The sequence below is a fragment of the Poecile atricapillus genome, chromosome W, assembly GCF_030490865.1.
Source record: "Poecile atricapillus isolate bPoeAtr1 chromosome W, bPoeAtr1.hap1, whole genome shotgun sequence".
NCBI classification, from domain to species: Eukaryota; Metazoa; Chordata; class Aves; order Passeriformes; family Paridae; genus Poecile; species Poecile atricapillus.
Genome location: NC_081288.1, coordinates 35,440,053 through 35,454,237, shown reverse-complemented (window position 1 = coordinate 35,454,237; position 14,185 = coordinate 35,440,053). Strand labels below are relative to the sequence as shown.

Sequence of the window (14,185 nt, the reverse complement as noted above, 5' to 3'; positions counted from 1 at the left end):
ATTTAAATTCTGTCGTGCTGCAAAAGTTGTTTCAGGGAAGAAAAAATTCAGTTAATTAAACTTTTCTTACCAGGTATTGCTTGCAGCAGGATTTCGAAAATTCTGCGTGTTTCTGCGACACCTATTCAGTCACAGAGGGTATGGGAGGAAAACAACACCTATCTCTGCTTTTGCATTTTAAAGGAAAATTTCTGCAGTGAAGGGAACATCCACGACAGAAGAATTTACTCGCAGCCTGTGTTCCTGCTACGTATGACACGTGTATCTGTCCTTAAATGTATTCAGAGAGACAGAAATGTTCTGCATTGTATCTGTATTCAACATATGGAGCATTCGTCTGTATCTGAGTAGAAAAAACCAAAAATGAACCTCACAGCAAAAGCGGTAGCGCGATGGAGGGTGACGCCAGTCTTCAGCTTTACGTTTTGATTCTCACACATCGGAGGTTACCCTGCCCTCACCTTCGGGTCATTTTTCTAGGCTTTACGGCTCAGGAGCCGAGAATCGGGAGGCAGAAAGGGAGCCCTGAGCAGGTGCGGGCTCCCGGGCAGCCCCGAAGGGCAGGGCAAGCGGTGCACAGACGGAGACCCCGCACCCTCCGCACCCCGCCCCGGTCCGAGCGCGCCCGTCCCGGCGCCGCCCTGCCTCCGCCCGGGGTCCCGGCGTGTGCTGCTCCGTTCCGACCTCTGGCTGCTGCCACAGAGCCTGTCCTGTGCTAGTCGTTGAGGAAGGATACCTACTGGAAAAATCAACAGGGAAAGGTGCATCCTGAGAGAAACGTCTCTGAGGAACGCTCGCTCTCTTGATAGCGCAGCGGGTGGCTGTGGCAAGCGCTCTTCAGAAGTAATAGGGAGTCTCGCCTGGTCGGGTCTCAATTTTTTGCGCATCTATGAAACACTCTACCAAGTGGCTTTTCCCGTTACCTTCCTCCATCTCTCACACATACAGACTTCCCTTTTCGTTTCTTGCCCTCTTTTTCCTGCTACCCGTGCCCAATGCAACATTCCTACCCATGGCCAGGGTTATATCCCTGCCGTGCCCCGTGTCAGGCGTTCCCTGCCCATCCCCGGTCTAGCATCCCTGCCGCCACCGGTGTGCGGTTCTGCTGTAGGGAAAGATTCTACAGAAGAAAGACAAAGGGCGTCAACCGCACGAGGACGGCGGCGCGGTCGCTCCCCACCCCTGGCCCCGCTCCGGGGGACCGAGCACCTGCGGAAACTTTTATTTTTTTATTTATTTTTTTTTAAATAATAATGCCAATAATGCTAAAATGCCAGGATAGCTCCCTTTCGGGAGCAGCCGTGGCGGGCGCTGCCCGCGGCCGTGGGTGGGGGGCTCTCTGCGCGCCCCGCGGGGCCCCGCGTGCGTCAGGCGGCGAGTGGCGTCAGCGGGCGCGGAGCGGCGGGGAGCGGGCAGCGGGCAGCGGGAGGAGGGGGAAGAGGGAGGGAGGGAGCCAGCTTCGTCAGGAGGCGATGGCGGTACCGCCGTGACATCACCCCGCGGCTTATATAGTTGGGGAAGGGTCTGGGTCCCCCGTCTGGTGCTTGCAGCCGCCCGTCAGCACGCGTGCGGGAGGGCGAGGAGCGGCGCGGCTCTGTCTGTCTGTCTCTGTCTCTCTGTCTCTCTCTCTCTCCGTCTCTCCCTAGGATTTATGGACTTTACTTTCTAGAGGGTGGAGCGGCAAGGATGAGAGTCCAGCTGGTGTGCGTGGTGCTGCTGGCCCTGGCCTCCTGCAGCCTGTGCTCAGGTAAGTGCCCGCCGCTGCTCCGCCGGGCGCGCCCCGCACCGCCCGGCCCCTCAGCCCCGCTGGGCACGGGGTCCCTCCCGGAGCCCTAAGAGGCACCTAAAGGAGGGCAGTGAAGTCGCTTCGGGCTCCGCCGGCTGTCCCCATTAGGCACCCGGGAGCCGGCTCTGATAACGGGCTCTGGCCAGCATCTTTTTTCTTTTTTTCTTTTTTATATCACTCTAACTTTCTCCCTTCGCACAAGCCGTTCCTCCTCACAGCATCCATACCACGGCAGTTAGTGCAGACTAGCCATTGGAAATACAAATCAGTGCAGACCATCTGCTTGGGTGTGCTGTGGTTCATTGAATATCATGTATTTCCAAATTAAGATACAAATTGTAATTTCTGCAACTCATGTGAATAGCTGCTATATTCCAAATCAACATGAATATGTATGCCCTTCCGTCACTTTTTAGAGAGAGAAATAAAATTTTATTATCTGGAGAAAAAGTTACTAACAACCAATTTGAAATTACAACCAAAAAAAACCAAAACCGCTGAAGCACAGGCAGATCACACAGTAAGAAGGTTGATGTAAATGCATTTCTTCTCCAAGAGCAGCTGCTGTAGAAAGCTCAAAAGGAGGACGATATATTAAAATGCATTTCCTGCTCCTTTGAAAAATGACACATCTTAAGCATCTGCCATTTAGCTCTAAAGTTTATGACCAAATAGGTATGGTGATAGTTTAACAGGTATGTTAAACACATATATGAAGCAGAATAACCTCCAAAATCCATTCTTAACTAACTTGAAAATTAATTTTTAACTCCACTAAATTACCAGATAAATTTACAAGCGGTTTCATTTTTCATCTTCAGTGTTCAGAGGAACTCAGAATTACTAATTCTCACTTTCAGTGGAAGTTTGTATTCCCGTGCAGAACAAAAATGTAAACCACATAATACATTTTATTTATAAAATATTTATTTATTTTATTTAAAGTATAATTTTTCTGTTTGTTATAGAGAATGCATGATCTTACTGACAAAGCTTAACACTTTTTTTTCCTCTCCATGTATTTCTAAGGTTTTTAAACAAATTCCTCACTAGTATTTTTAGTGGAGCAGTTTCAGATTCAACTCCTTATAGAGCCTGAATGAAAGACCACTAAAGTAAAAAAAAAAAAATTAAATGGGAATTAAAATAGGCTCATAACATACCCACCCAAAGCCATACTATCTGGGAAATTAACACAATGGTTTATTTGCTTGAAAATTTAAAATTATTTGTAAATGAGAAAGAAAATTATTGTTAAATTTTCTTTTGAATATGTTTGTCTTCAGGCAAAAGTATGTACCTGTAGAATGGAATTGTTCCTGTAAAATGTGAATATATGAACAGAAATTATTTTTATTGTCATTAGAATCATGAATACATCAAATTGTGTGAATTTCTCTCTGATTTTAACAATAATGTGTAACCAGGCTTTTTATACATTGCTCTCTGAGAGTGTTCTTTCTACTCTTTTGCTCCTCATCCATCTCTTCATTTCTGATTTACCTGAACGTGCTTTCTTTTCTCTCTCTAAGCATTGCTTTATTCTTCACTCAAGGAATCTTGACTCCTAAACAATGCCCTCTGGATTTCTTTTTTTCCATCCAAATGTGTCTTAATACCTTTCTTCCCATCTTTCATGCCTGCAGCTATCTTCCAGCCTTGATGTATGGAAGCTATCTTCCATCCTTTATAGAAACAAAAACCAGGTGCTAACCAGGCACAAGTCCTTTTATTGTTCCCAGCTGGTGTGATCCAGGACATCACAAATCATGATGCTGTCTTTGTGTGTGTGATCCCCTGCTCACAGGAGATGCTATCATTGATAGAAATTCGGCTGAGGTGATCATGTGCTGCCAGCAGATCTTTGGCTAATGGTAAAGCTGATAAAACCGACTGCCATTCCTGCTGAAAGGGCTGAAAGGCATTAGGTTTGAGACCAGTTGCCAATGACTTGCTGACTCTTCTATAACTAGTCTTATTTAATATGAAAAACTTAAACATTAAATAAGACTGGTTGTAGATCAGCATTACAGCAAGTCACTTAAATGCAAAAGCTTTGATGCTAAAAATAAAGAATGGATCTATTGTGTTGGTACTGCAAAGGTGAACAGGAGAACCCTTCTCTACAGAGGAAGGGGATATGCATGACACACAGAAGTTTTTGATGACCTAAATAATAGGAATAAGAAGCAGCGAACAACATAAAATGCAGTGGCTTAGGAAATAATAGAAATTACGGTTAAAAGCTCCTTTTTAACCAAAGCACAACTGTTGGAAATCTGAAGAATAAAAGGCATTATCTTGTTATCTAACCTGTTTTTGGGGGGTTTTCAGCCACAAAAGACAAACAAAACCAAAAGATATGTAAGACAGCTGCCCTCTGTAGCTAATAGTAAGCACTAAGGTGGTCAAGTACTGAGGCTCCTGAAACAAGCTGTTCTCTCTTAAGAACACATCAGGGACAGAAGAGGGCTGCTCTGATGAGTTGGGGAATACAAGGCTTTTGCAGCAAAGGAGAATAGGTGAGAACCCAATAAATCTGGGCATAGCCTTTCAATGAAGCATTAATAGAATTTCCAGGGCAATGGTTTTTGACCAGAAAGACACAGTGATCTTGCACTTGTTTGCTAATCTTGTAAGGACATACAAAAACACTAAGCTAGGAAGAGAAATGAAATTCCTCTCAATAAATACATGATGGATAAATATTTCAAATGGAAAGGTATCATTTATAGTGTAGAAATTTATTTGCAAACAGTGCAAATGCATTTGTAATTAGAAATAAATTAGACTTGAAATCAGAAGCAAGTGAGTAAGCACTGATATTTAGAAGAATTTCCTAAAGATGAAACAAAGTGATAGTAGTGGTGAAATTCATTAAGACTGAACATGACTGATTTTTAAGAACATTGTAATGGGTGGCTTCTGTGCTGACAGAAACCTGTGACACATTAACACATGCTTGTGGTCCCTTACAGTCTCATGTTCCATGAAAGGTAGTGACACAAAATGGTGACAACCCCTGAAACGAGGGCATCAGCAGAATATATGCATAGATTCAGTGGTAGAGTCTTATATGCCAGCATCACTGATTATTTTAAAGAAAGTGAGATATGACCTATATGAATATGGAATATATTTTGGTTTAGTATGGTTTGAAATATTAGTGAATCACTTGGGATTGGACTGTTCATATTCCAGAAGAGGTAAAAGCTATGTGGAACTCAATTTCACCTGAGGTCTTAATTAATTCCTTACATTTTTTTCTCTTTGAGCTGTGATTGCTACTACCAAGGAACCCAATCTTCATTGTGATTCTCGTCTTCATCTTGTGATGCTGTGTGTAGAAATTTATCTGTGTGTTTTCTCTTTCCACAGCAATTTTTACTCTATTTACCAAATTACAGGTCTTGAAAGTCTACTGAGCTATCAAAGGTTGATAAGATCAGTAAAGAAAATCCCTACACTCCCAGTCAGAATAATTTCTTTTTGTATATACATTGTCAAGAGCTTGTATCATAAACTGGTCAAGCTCAGTTCCCTCATATCAGTAAAAATATCCTTAATTTAATTAAGGATAATCAAGAATATTGATTATTAATAAAGTAATCAGAGCTGCCATTTATCTAAATAATTATTACTTAAATAAATATTATTTGAAAATAAATATTCAATTTTTTCTTCCAAAGAAAGCAAAGTTGACAAATATTTATTATGAAAATAATGAAGAATATTGGAGCAAGTTTTTTTATACTGAAGGAATTGCAGCTTAATGAGCCTTTCTGCTATGAAACTGAGATAAATTAACAGTTCCATTCAGTTCAATAAGCTTGATCACTCTTTAAAAATGTATTGATTATTTATTTTTAAATAGTATTGCTGTTCACTGAAGACTCTTGACAGTCCCTCTAGGTCACTGGTGTTTGTTGTTTATTTTTTAAAAATCATTTAAATATCTAAGTTCTGTATACTGAATTGAAATGTCCATGATTTATGATCAAATAATAAACATATGTTTCTGCTTTAAACCCAGATTCAGAAGAGGAAATGAAAGCATTAGAAGCAGATTTATTGACCAATATGTACACATCAAAGGTAATTATTTTTCTTCCTTTACCTGACAGGGAGGGAGCAAATGAATTCTCATTACAAACCCAAAAGTCTTTGCACAGAGTAATAACCTATGGTCTAGACAGAAAAGTTCAGTGTTAGGTTTTACTTTGGTGCAAGATTTTCTCCAGTTCAAAGGAAATTTAAAGGTGTTGATGTGACACACTAAACATGTTCCTCAGTTGTAACACTGGTACTTTCATTAAACTGTCAAAACTGTGCTATGTACAGAGATGTAAATTTATGTGAGGAAATGTGTTTCCAATAAGATTATGCCCGATGAAAGCTAAATTAACCTTGAGTCAAATCTTGAAATGCTATTTTTATGCAGAACTCTTCCTATATGCATATAAAATTAAGACAATCTTAAAGCAAAAATAATTAATACACAGGCCAATTTTGGTGAAGGATTTTAATCATAGTGCCAGTACAGGAACATGGGGACATGACTGTGAAAATACTAACTTTGTAAATGGCATTTCCTTGACAGGTTTCCAGACTGTGAATAATGTTTATGTTATTTAATACGAATATATAAAAATTCAGTGAAAACCTCATATTGACAAGGTGAAGCAGAAAGTGTTGCATTGGATAGGCTGATAGACTCTCAACACAATAATCTTCCATAAATGGTCTAAGAAATATATATGTCAGATATATCTTCAGTGACATATAAAGAACAAACTGAAGCAAATGCTATGGGTTTAAGGGTGAATATTTTATTTCATTATTCCAATAAAGTTTAAGTGGCACTTAAATATAATGGAAAATAAAAGGAGAAATGAAAAATTTCTCCCTCCAAAAATGAAATTTTTATAAGCCAATGACTAGTTGAAGACAAAATTACTAGTTTAAAGACAAAACCTGTAAGGAAGACATCTGCATATATTGTATTTAAATGTGTGTGACCTTTTCCACAGGATTATTGTATAGACTAGAAGAAGTATGAGGCCAGAAAATGTATTTTCTTTATCTGGTCTGTCAGTTTTTTGATCTCAATGTTCTTTATTGGCATGATAGTTAACCTTAGATTACAAATTAACCTGTTGGCTATTCACTCTTCTAAGGTACAGAAAGACTTAATGACTACTTCTTTTCTGAGACATATTTAAATGTAGGAGGCTGACAAAAACAGGGTGTTTTTTTCTGTGTGGCAAAGCATAGCATGCCCTGGAATAAAATCCTGCAACAATTGTTGTTTCTGCTACTGACTTTAGTGGACCTGTGAACATAATTTCCATCTTCTCCCTCTCACCACAGAACACAAGCTCAGGTAACTCCAAATGCACAAATACATTGCACCAGTGATAATGTCATGATGTTTGCCATAATACTCTTATGTTTTTTGATGTCATGTAGCTTGATATTCAGCTTCCTTAGGGTATTTACCACAGTCAACTGGCACTTGAAGTTGACAGAAGCAGTAGATTCATGTTGGAGACATTGCTTTAGTTCTGCATTGTACTGCCTTAAATCACCATCCAAAGTTCCCTAGTTGAATAGACCTTGTCTCTTGACATCAAAGGAAAACATGGTAGAAGCACTAAAAACTGTGTATCAAATCTTCTACAAGAATAATATCACTGTCCCATAGATTACTGAAATTATTTTTTTCTGTTGTCCTCTGCTAGATTTTAACCCTCATTACAACAAATGATGGCTCTGGTGTGATAGACAAATTTGAAAGCAGTGTGTGTAATACCTGTCTTGTGTTGTGATTGAGATCTGGTTCCATTTGAGTGCAATCACTGGTAAATTGCTCTAACTGTAATATATAAATAATATATTATTTAAATAACCAAATATTTGCTGATTTGGTAATCAGCAAAGGAAATCTTAACAATTTAAACAACATTAAAATGGGGAAAGAAAGTACTGTTTGTGAAAGATGAGATCTAAAAGTGCAGCAAAGTGGATTATCACTTTTGGGTTTAGTACTTGATAGAACAAAAATCTGCCTAAGCAGGCACTTGTGGACTTTAGTATCAAGACTACAGTCAGGGCTTAAGCACACTTTTTTCAATATTCACTAGTCTGTACAATATTATGGGAAGAATTGCCTTATGCCTTTAACTTCACAGACTGCTTTCCAGTGCCTGCTGCCCCTTCCCAAGTTGCTCTTTAAAGTCACCTGTATGCTGAATCACTCTCCATCCTTAAAGTATGCTTATTGCAACTGTCTTTAACACTCAATACAGTTCGTCACCCTTCCTTGCTGTTACCTCTGAACCAAGATACAACGATCAAACATGCCATTAAAATGCTCTACCTCTGTATTTTTCTAAGATAAAATCCAAAAAACCATTTGGAAGATCTGGTAAAACAACAAAACCTGACTTGTCAAAAATATGTGGACAGTTATCTCCTCTCTCTCTTTTGTTTTAAATAGAAAACTCTATTCATATCAAAGCGGTAATTCTATTTCCAGTTTCCTAAGTGCTTACCTGAAATCATTAGTTGCATGAATAATGTTTTGAACTCAAAAAAGATTGAGACTATGTTATTTAGAGGGGAAAAAAAAAAAAAAAGTAAAACAAAAGTGTTCCTTAGGGAATATATCATCCCTAGAATATGCTCCACCTTTGGGATCCCACCCAAACATTAATTTTCTAAAGACATGGACCCACTGAGTTTTCATTGTTGCAGGATGCCTGTTTATGACTATATTTGCCCAGATATTTTAACCTTCTTGTCTGAGGAGCTGCCTAGAAGGAACCTACAGTTACCTAGGAGTTACTGACTTCCTGACCCAGTCATCACATAAAAATTAGTTAACTTTACAGGCATTAATGTACACCACAGAAGAACTTCGTCTTTAACAGAACTTAATGCTTTATCTGATTAAAGATATTATTTCTATGGTTACAATCTGAAGAAAATTCAACTATTATTATGGAAAGGAATCATAGACATCCTACACTTGCTTGGGATTTTTACTTCATTATGACTTTGCTTTTTATCTGCTTTTACTAGATAAAGACAAGAATGAAAAACCACATATCATTTTTCCTAATGAAAACTAGCATTTCGGATGTATGGGTGGATTGTAACAAAAGAAGTATCTTAAGCAAACTCAAGGGGTTGAATGATACTTAAGGGGTATCATTCAACCAGAAATGGAAATAAAATATCTATTTTGTCTTGCACAGGACAAGCTGGTTGTCAAAGAAGGAAATAAGCTTAATTCAGTTTCTTAGATGATCTTAAATTCTCTTTCAAGATCCATGAAGTGTGAGAAATTATATATCTGATTCTTATTTTACAAACATGTTCAACAGTGGAAATACCTACATCATATTCACTTCAGTATTCATATAACTTTTAAATTCTAGTTCATACTTCAGTCTCCTTTGATTCTTCAGGTCATTCCCAGGTATTTTTCAAGTTACTCTTAAAAAAAATTAGTTCTATCTTGCCAATAAAGGTTTCTTGTTTTATTGTGTAGGTGTTTTCCACATCATATTTTGAGCTACTGTAGTTGATATTGCTGAGACCTGTGTGGAAAATATATAAATGTACAAAATATGAAATATGTTATATATAGAATATATCACATATTGTAAATTGACCTGAACATTTGGAATATCATCATCTTAAACTGATACCTTTAGGATAAATGCCTCAGATATTTTCCATAATCCAAAATGAAAAGCAGTCTGATTTTAACAGCATGACTGCTCTTTTCAGTGACTGGACGTGGCCTGGCAAACTCCATGTTCAGTTCAATTAACCCAAAATTCACTCTAACTGAGTTGTTAATGGTAGAAATAAGTCAGAAGCAGGTGTACCCAAGTAAAAATACTTTGTAGTGATATATACATGGCATTAATAAGAATGAGACTCCCTTAACAAATTAAATATTAGTTAGAAGCTAACAGATAGCACTTCAAATTTGTTTTCTCCTAACCTCATAAGTAGGAGCTAAGACAATTTTCACCTAAGGAAATCTGCTATAGAAGTATTTTTCTAATACAGAGAGGAAAGTTCCTTTATATATAGGTGTACATCAGGCTGACATGGAACAGTAACTTTAGATCAAAAAGATTCTATAAATATTGCAAGAAGGCATGAGAGATTACCCTATCCTTTACTCTTCTGTTTCCATCCACTGGAATATTTTTGGTTCTTAACTCAGAAATCTCGCTCATGTAGCACTACCTCTAGACTCTATGCTCCATTGCAATTGGCTGTTGCCGTGCCAGCCCATATTTCTTTTGCATGCACAGGAGAGAAAAGCAAACTGGAGAAGCCTCCTCATTTGTCATGGAAAGCTCCATATTTTTATATTTTAGAAATATATTAAAACAGACAAAAGAAGATTTTGAAATTGCATTGGACATTTGGTTTTTTTCCTAGTTTAACTTCTGTTAATAGAATTGAATATTTTGCAAAGAGATTAAATTTATTTTGAAACTGTCTTTTAAAATAATTTGGTAGACTAGCTAGAGTACTTCAGTGGGACAACAGATGAGCTCAAAGTAAAGAGCACAGAACCAATTACAAACTTCCAAATAAGATTTCAGATTTGTTTTCTTAGCCTCAAAACAAAATAATCTTTTTTTTTTTTTTTTGAATATTGTCAGAAATCTGAGAATACACGGCAATTTTAATAAAAGGCTAAGTCATTCTCATTTTAAAGGGCACTCATATATCAGATGTTGGAGTTAATGATTATGGCCAAAAGAAAACTTTTTGTAATTAATGCTAAGAGTGAAGCCAGTTTTTCTTGTTTCTTCCTCATTCCTCTGAATTTTCTTTCATTTCCCTCCAAAAATAGTCAAGTGTGATGAATATACATAAATTTTGCAAGCAAGGCCCCTTTTTTGGGAAGGTGCTTTAAAGAGACAGGTTATGTGATTACCTGGTGTTCAGCCAAGTAAGCAGTGCATCCACACTCCCAATTAGTGCTGTCAAATATGTGTGAAATGCAATCTCTGAATCAGTGTCATACTTATATTGAACTTTGTGCATACAGGAAAAGAAGGAGCTACATTTCAGTTCACAGGTAAGGTCTAATCCTAATGTGCGTAGCAAGGAAATCTTGCCAGGAATAAGTACCAAATTTGCTATTTGGCTTTTGATAGGAGATTGCTATGTCACCAGTTCTCGTTTAAGGAAACTAAATTCTATACTCATCATTAAAAGGAATACAGTGCAGAATAAATAATTAATAGTGGGAGAATGAAGAAAATGACAAAATTGTGAAAAGTAGTAAATGAGATAGGAGCTACGTTTTAAACTTACTTTTTTTTCCTATTGATAATCAAAATGGAAGAAGACTATGCTGCTTACAACTGCTTGGATAAAACCATACCAGTAGAAATGTAAAAAGCACACTAATCGCCATTTCTTTAAAATGGTTTAAAAGCTCATGCATAATGCAAGATACTGGAACAGGCAAAATTTGGTGAAATTTCACCATGCTGAAATTTCCTTTTTTCTATCTTTCTGTAACATTTCTGGACAGGTTCATTATTGGCCACCTGAGTTGGTCTCACTTTTCCAGTCCAGTTGCCAAATCAGGAATACTTTTTTTTTCACAGCTATGTTTTGTCTTTGCTCCATCTTCCTAAGACCATAGATCTTCAATTAACATCTTCCAGGCTCTTGACTTCCCAGCATCCAAAACTCCTGGAGCTTACAGATTCTGTAACTTCAGGCCCAGACTCATCAGACAGCTTGTCCTGAAGGAGGGACTCCATTCCTTTTCTCAGGGAATTTTGAGATGACTGGTGTTTGTTCTGAACTAGGGAGGAGTGTCTAGTTAACCACAGGCATCCAGCTTGGATTCCTGAGCAGGGAATTTATCCAGTAGGTTTGATTCATTATCCTTATTTACACCTGTGAGTTTATATTATATTAATTTCCATCTGTGTTTTTGTTTGCACCTGTGCAGAATGACTATGAAATGCTGCCATTCTGGTTTGGTAGCAGTTCAGTTTTTTCATCATTTATATCTACCTGGGGGGCAATGCTGCAAAGAAGCAGACTTGGCGTGTGTAATAATGAGTTGTCCTAAGTTCAGCACTCTAATTATTGTCTACAAGGTGACCAGATGAAAAACACTTCAGAAACATAAACTTGTTTCTAACAAAAAGTTTGAATGTCTCACATGATTACAAAAAACCCAAAATACATTAAATCGTGGGTGTTTTTATTTTCAGATTAACAGAGCAAAACTTCCTTACTGGAAAATGACCCTGCTAAATGTCTGCAATCTTGTCAACAAGATAAACAACCAAATGGGGGAAACAGTAGAGGTAGATGAGGAGGATCTGGTTCCAGGAAGACAGTTCCCTGCTGCTCTGGATGGCTTCAGCTTGGAAGCAATGCTGACAGTATATCAACTCCAAAAAGTTTGCCACAGCAGAGCCTTTCAGCATTGGGAGGTAACACAAACGGTCACAAATGCATGTTGTAGTGATCTAAAAATCCATATCCAAGTGACCTCCATCGCACTGTCTAAGCTTTCCTTCTCTTTTTTGTATTCTCTAGTACCTCTAATATGCCTCTTTCAGTAAGAGTAGCAAATTAGTGCAGTTCCTGATGACAAGAGTGTAAGTTTCTTACAAAGACCCATGGATAAATGAGAACTTGCCTTAACTACATACATTCTCCAGTCTTTGTAGCCATTCCAGGTAACCAAACAAACACATGGAAGCCATCCTATCAGAGAACATAATTAATACCTGCTTAACAGACATGAAGTTAATATAGATCAATTGAAGCATAAATAAATGTAGCCAGTGTTTCTCTTTTAAGACCCTAAGGCAAATGGTATTCAAAAAGCAGGGATACATGCCTGTGTGTACATACCATGTTACTAGGTACTCTGGTTTTCTTATCATTGCTAGGAAACTGGCAGCAAGGGAACCCCTACTTTTTGTTTCCCTACACCTAAAGAGGTCCCTGGAAGTTGACATTGTGATTATATGAGGATTGCTGCTCTTATTGTTCGTAGTCCATTTGTGATATTTATTTTAGTACAGTGACTGCAGTGATTACACAGAAGCACACTAGGCGCAGTCCACTTGCATTGTTAGATTTTACACTAAAAGCTGCTTTGTGTAGTGAAAGAAGATAATTCAGTCTCACTACTCACTTTCCAGTAAAGCAAATTTCTTCATCTATCTCAGGTTCATGTACAGTCTAGCTGAAGAGAGCTTGTTTGTTTGTTTGTTTGTTTGTTTGGGTTTTGAGTCATAATTCTATATATAATCCCAATCCTCAGATTAGTTGGGGTGGTCCATGCAAAGGACTGCAACCTCTTTGAGAACCAGTTTTCTGAAGACTCTCTTCATCAGTGCATTTACTGCTGGAAAGGACCTACCCTAGAACCAAATATGCAATAACCCATATATCTTAATCACAGTTCCTTGCTTTGCAGGAAATTGTAGATTAAAATATTTCTCAAAAGATGAAACCAGTGATCAGTGCATGTAGGTGTTTAACCTAAATGTGTGATAACAGAGTGATAGTCATTAGAAAACTCACAGTCAATTTGAGTTTTAGTCTAAGGAGGAAACACCAGCTTTCCTCTCTAGTCAAAGCTGATTATCTAATTTGTTGAAGTGGAATATCACTTCTGTATGGCTCAGCTGACCTTTATAGTTTTGTGCCTTGAGTTTTGTCTTTTTTTTTTTTTTATTTTAATGCTGCAGCTAATATAGTAAATATTTTTCTTGGTGGCAAACGTTAAAATAGTATTTTTTTGTAATTTTGAGGAGTGTTTCTCTTCTTGCATCCTACAGTTACTTCAGCAAGATACTTTTGATCTAGAGAACTCAAGCCAAGAAAAGGAAATCATGAAGAGAAAAAATCCCTATATTCTGAAACGGCAGCTACATGTGAACAAAGCTAGAAGACCATACATACTCAAGAGAAGTTCATATTACTGATGCAGCAGAAGAAAACAATGTATATTTAGTTTATAGGTAACAGTGCGTTATGGTTATCTTATCTAAATCTAAAATCATACTTGTGTGAAAATATACTCTGGAAGATCAAGATGATAAAATAGCTGTGTCTTTTTTGCAATTGCTGTTTCTTGATTGTGAATTTTTCCTACTTGAGACTAATTGGACTAACACATTTGCGAATAAAACTAGTTTTTAAGCATGATGTATTGTACAAAACTGAGATTTCAACATGCTTTCAAACAATCTTTTAGTCTTTCCCAATTTTATAAAACACACCAACATAACATCACATAAATTGATATTACCTGTAAATCCTACTGAGAATCTTACAATTTCTTAATGCAACACCTCAAACATGTAAATGCTTCTA

General features: G+C 37.7%; 1 protein-coding gene across 1 annotated transcript; it reads left to right on the top strand.

The window, feature by feature from the left end:
* The first annotated feature begins 1,551 nt into the window (after window positions 1-1,551).
* On the top strand, window positions 1,552-13,961 carry LOC131591952 (neurotensin/neuromedin N-like). Its single transcript, XM_058863088.1, has 4 exons — window positions 1,552-1,747; window positions 5,820-5,881; window positions 12,061-12,285; window positions 13,648-13,961. The coding sequence occupies exons 1-4, from the start codon at window positions 1,687-1,689 to the stop codon at window positions 13,792-13,794; spliced, it is 495 nt and encodes a 164-aa protein (XP_058719071.1). The 5' UTR covers window positions 1,552-1,686; the 3' UTR covers window positions 13,795-13,961.
* Window positions 13,962-14,185: the final 224 nt, after the last annotated feature.

Bases quoted from the DNA above. Each gene is read 5' to 3' on its own strand.
- LOC131591952 (XM_058863088.1), top strand. From the start codon at position 1,687: ATGAGAGTCCAGCTGGTGTGCGTGGTGCTGCTGGCCCTGGCCTCCTGC. The intron at 1,748-5,819 runs GTAAGTGCCCGC...CTTTAAACCCAG, and splicing joins CTCCTGCAGCCTGTGCTCAG to ATTCAGAAGAGGAAATGAAA. The intron at 5,882-12,060 runs GTAATTATTTTT...TTTTATTTTCAG, and splicing joins CCAATATGTACACATCAAAG to ATTAACAGAGCAAAACTTCC.